General features: G+C 36.4%; 1 protein-coding gene across 1 annotated transcript; it reads left to right on the top strand.

Annotated features, from left to right (window-relative positions):
* Positions 1 to 834: 834 nt before the first annotated feature.
* On the top strand, positions 835 to 2,481 carry LOC133174784 (uncharacterized). Its single transcript, XM_061309881.1, has one exon. The coding sequence runs from the start codon at positions 835 to 837 to the stop codon at positions 2,479 to 2,481; it is 1,647 nt and encodes a 548-aa protein (XP_061165865.1).
* The last annotated feature ends 349 nt before the right edge of the window (positions 2,482 to 2,830 follow it).

Below are 2,830 nucleotides of genomic sequence, written 5' to 3'. Positions count from 1 at the left end.
ACACGGAGAGTTTAATTCGAATTAAACGTAAGTTACTGCGAATTAAATTTGAACCGCGTTCATACGAAGAATTTAATGCGAATTAGTTTAATTCGAATTAATTTACTGCGCATTAAATTACTTTGCATTAGCTCCGTGTGAACGCTAAGCGAAGCTAATTCGAATTAAATTTTGATGCATGCGTAAGGACAGCATTAAGTCACAGGCCACATGTCGATGGTCAGATATAGGTACTTTTGCTAGTTTTGAGTGGAAAACAAAGGAAAACTATGATGATCGCTAAAATGTGTACAGTCACTATGACATTATGTCAAATCAGTGGTCAAATGTATCTGCTCGACACAATGTGACGTGATTCGCAAAAATGACGTTATAATAGCCTTACTGAATAGCCTTATTGTAGAAATAAAAATTTAATTCGCATTAGTTTACTTCGCATTAGCTGTCGTGTGAACGCAATTTAATTCGCATTAGTTTACTTCACATTAATTTACTGCGAATTAAACTCTCCGTGTGAACAGGGTATTAAATTGAATAATGTATGATTTACATTGTGTAATTCAATTATGTTATAAAAAATAATTGAATAAATAGATTTGAAGCGTGAGGTTCTGCTCAAACATTTCGCAGAAGCTGACACGTGAAATGCCTTAAACAGAAACTATGGTGAGCTAATATTTGTTCTATTTTACAATCTAGAATTCAAGAAGGACTTGTCTCCTGCGATGTATGAAAATGTACTCAAAAATAGACCATGAACATTTCTAGATTGTCCAAGCATGACAAGACAATCAAAGACAGATAAGAATCAAACGAACATTAGAATACAGTATCATGGGAGCATGCCTCACAAAACCACGGTGTTCTCAATGTTTGGAAGACTCGGATTTCTATTGCCACACCTGTGATAAAAATTTCTGTGTCTCGTGTAAGGAGAAACATGTGATAGACATAGACACTAAACACCACGATGTAGCGATTGGCTGTTTAAAGTATGGCGATCGTATGATACCAGAGTCATGTGAGAGGCACCCAGATAGGATATATAAATACTGGTGCCTGTCTTGTCAGTGTCCAATCTGTGTCATATGTAATGGTCACCGGAGTCATGAAAAAATTGATTTGGTAAAAACCTTCAAGACTTGCATACAACAACAAAGAGACAGAATTATTCGCATTAGAAGAGAGATTCTACCATACAATCGTGCTCTCCTGGCACAAATTAAATCTGATTTTAAAAGTTGTATTACAAAAATATGCAACCTCCAGTTGGATATGAATTCCAGGGTCCAGAACCTGAAAGATCAAATAGAAACATATACAGTTCTTAAGAATATAAGTAGCTCAAATCCCTATTTTGTCTTGAAGTTACAGCAAAGAAGAAATGTGACATACATACATAAATATATACAAAGATATGAAGAGTCAGAAAACAGACCAGTACAATTCCTCTTTTTCTTAAAACTAGTCCCCGTCCCCAAGATAAAGGACATTCCCGCTACTTTAGCGATATCTCTTACTGCGGAAACGAACATGGAGGATATTGCAGTGCTGTTTGGAAAAATTAAGATCAAAGAAACAGGGAAAAGAAAGGTAGGAAATGAAGATCTGTTTAAAGCGATGTCTGCTGCCGTGTTACAGAAATCGATTAACGTGACCGATGTGAGAGGTGGTATTAGTCATATTTCCTGTGTCATGCCAGACCGAGCCTGGGTCAATGATAATAACAATCTTATCTTGACCAATAGAACAGGCGAAGCTCTTTCTCTACTGACAGATATATCAAGTCCGTATGGCATACACACAGTGACAAGACACGGTGATTTAATGTATATAGATAGAAATTCTAACCTTATCCAACTGTCTACAAAGAACAAAGCAATGACTTCATTGATAGAAAAAAAAGAGCCATGGACTCCACGTTGTGTTTTCTGCTCCCCTTCAAATGGAGATTTTCTTGTAGGAGCGATTTGGTACGACAAAAGCGAACAGAGATATACAGAGGCTAATATAACCCGATACAACAGCAAAGGACAACAACTCCAAATCATCCAGCACAACAACAAGGGTGAGAACCTGTATAGCGATCCTATATACATCACGGAAAACAGGAATGGAGATGTTATTGTATCTGACATGTTCCGTCGTACAGTAGTTGTGACAGACTGTGAAGGAGGATATCGCTTCTCCTACAGAGGGTCACCATCAAATTCAGGATTCTTTGTACCGAATGGAATCTGTACAGATGCGCTGTCAAACATTCTAGTGTGTGATGGATACTCGAAAACCGTACAAATGATTGACAAAGATGGTTGCTTTCTGTCACTGCTACTGACAGAACAAAATGGGATAAACAGACCCGGAGGGCTATGCTATGATGATAAAACTCACCTTCTTTGGGTCGGGTCGTGGTGGGACAACACAGTGTGTGTATATAGATACATACAGTCAAAGGATTTCCTAATTAGCAGTTTTGATTAATCAATTAAATACTTTCTATATAAATAACTACTAGTATTCACAAAAGTAACTGTTAATGAAGATTATTAATAATATATAGTTTTTTTTTTTTTTACATTTGTCACTCCTTTACACCTCATATGATATCGTTTCCATATCCACGGTTTCGACGTTACAATGGTTTTTGCGTGAATTTGATCAAGTCAAATATTGTGGATTTACATTTATAAGTGTAAAACATGAAATAGCTATGTGTAAACATGAGATAAAAAAAGCTGTCCCATAGTTTTTAGTTAGACACGATTTTACGATTTTATCCAACTCATGTGTGTTTTAATCCCCTCACCAAGGCTGAAAGATAAAAAAAACA

This window comes from Saccostrea echinata, unplaced genomic scaffold (genome assembly GCF_033153115.1).
Source record: "Saccostrea echinata isolate AGI-Se365-2 ecotype Australia unplaced genomic scaffold, CSIRO_AGI_Sech_v1 ptg000059l, whole genome shotgun sequence".
NCBI lineage: Eukaryota > Metazoa > Mollusca > Bivalvia > Ostreida > Ostreidae > Saccostrea > Saccostrea echinata.
The sequence above is the reverse complement of the archived record's forward strand: the minus strand, read 5'-3'. Positions and strand labels throughout refer to the sequence as shown.

What these genes read in the sequence shown, in the direction of transcription:
- LOC133174784 (XM_061309881.1), top strand. Translation starts at nt 835, where the DNA reads ATGGGAGCATGCCTCACAAAACCACGGTGTTCTCAATGTTTGGAAGAC.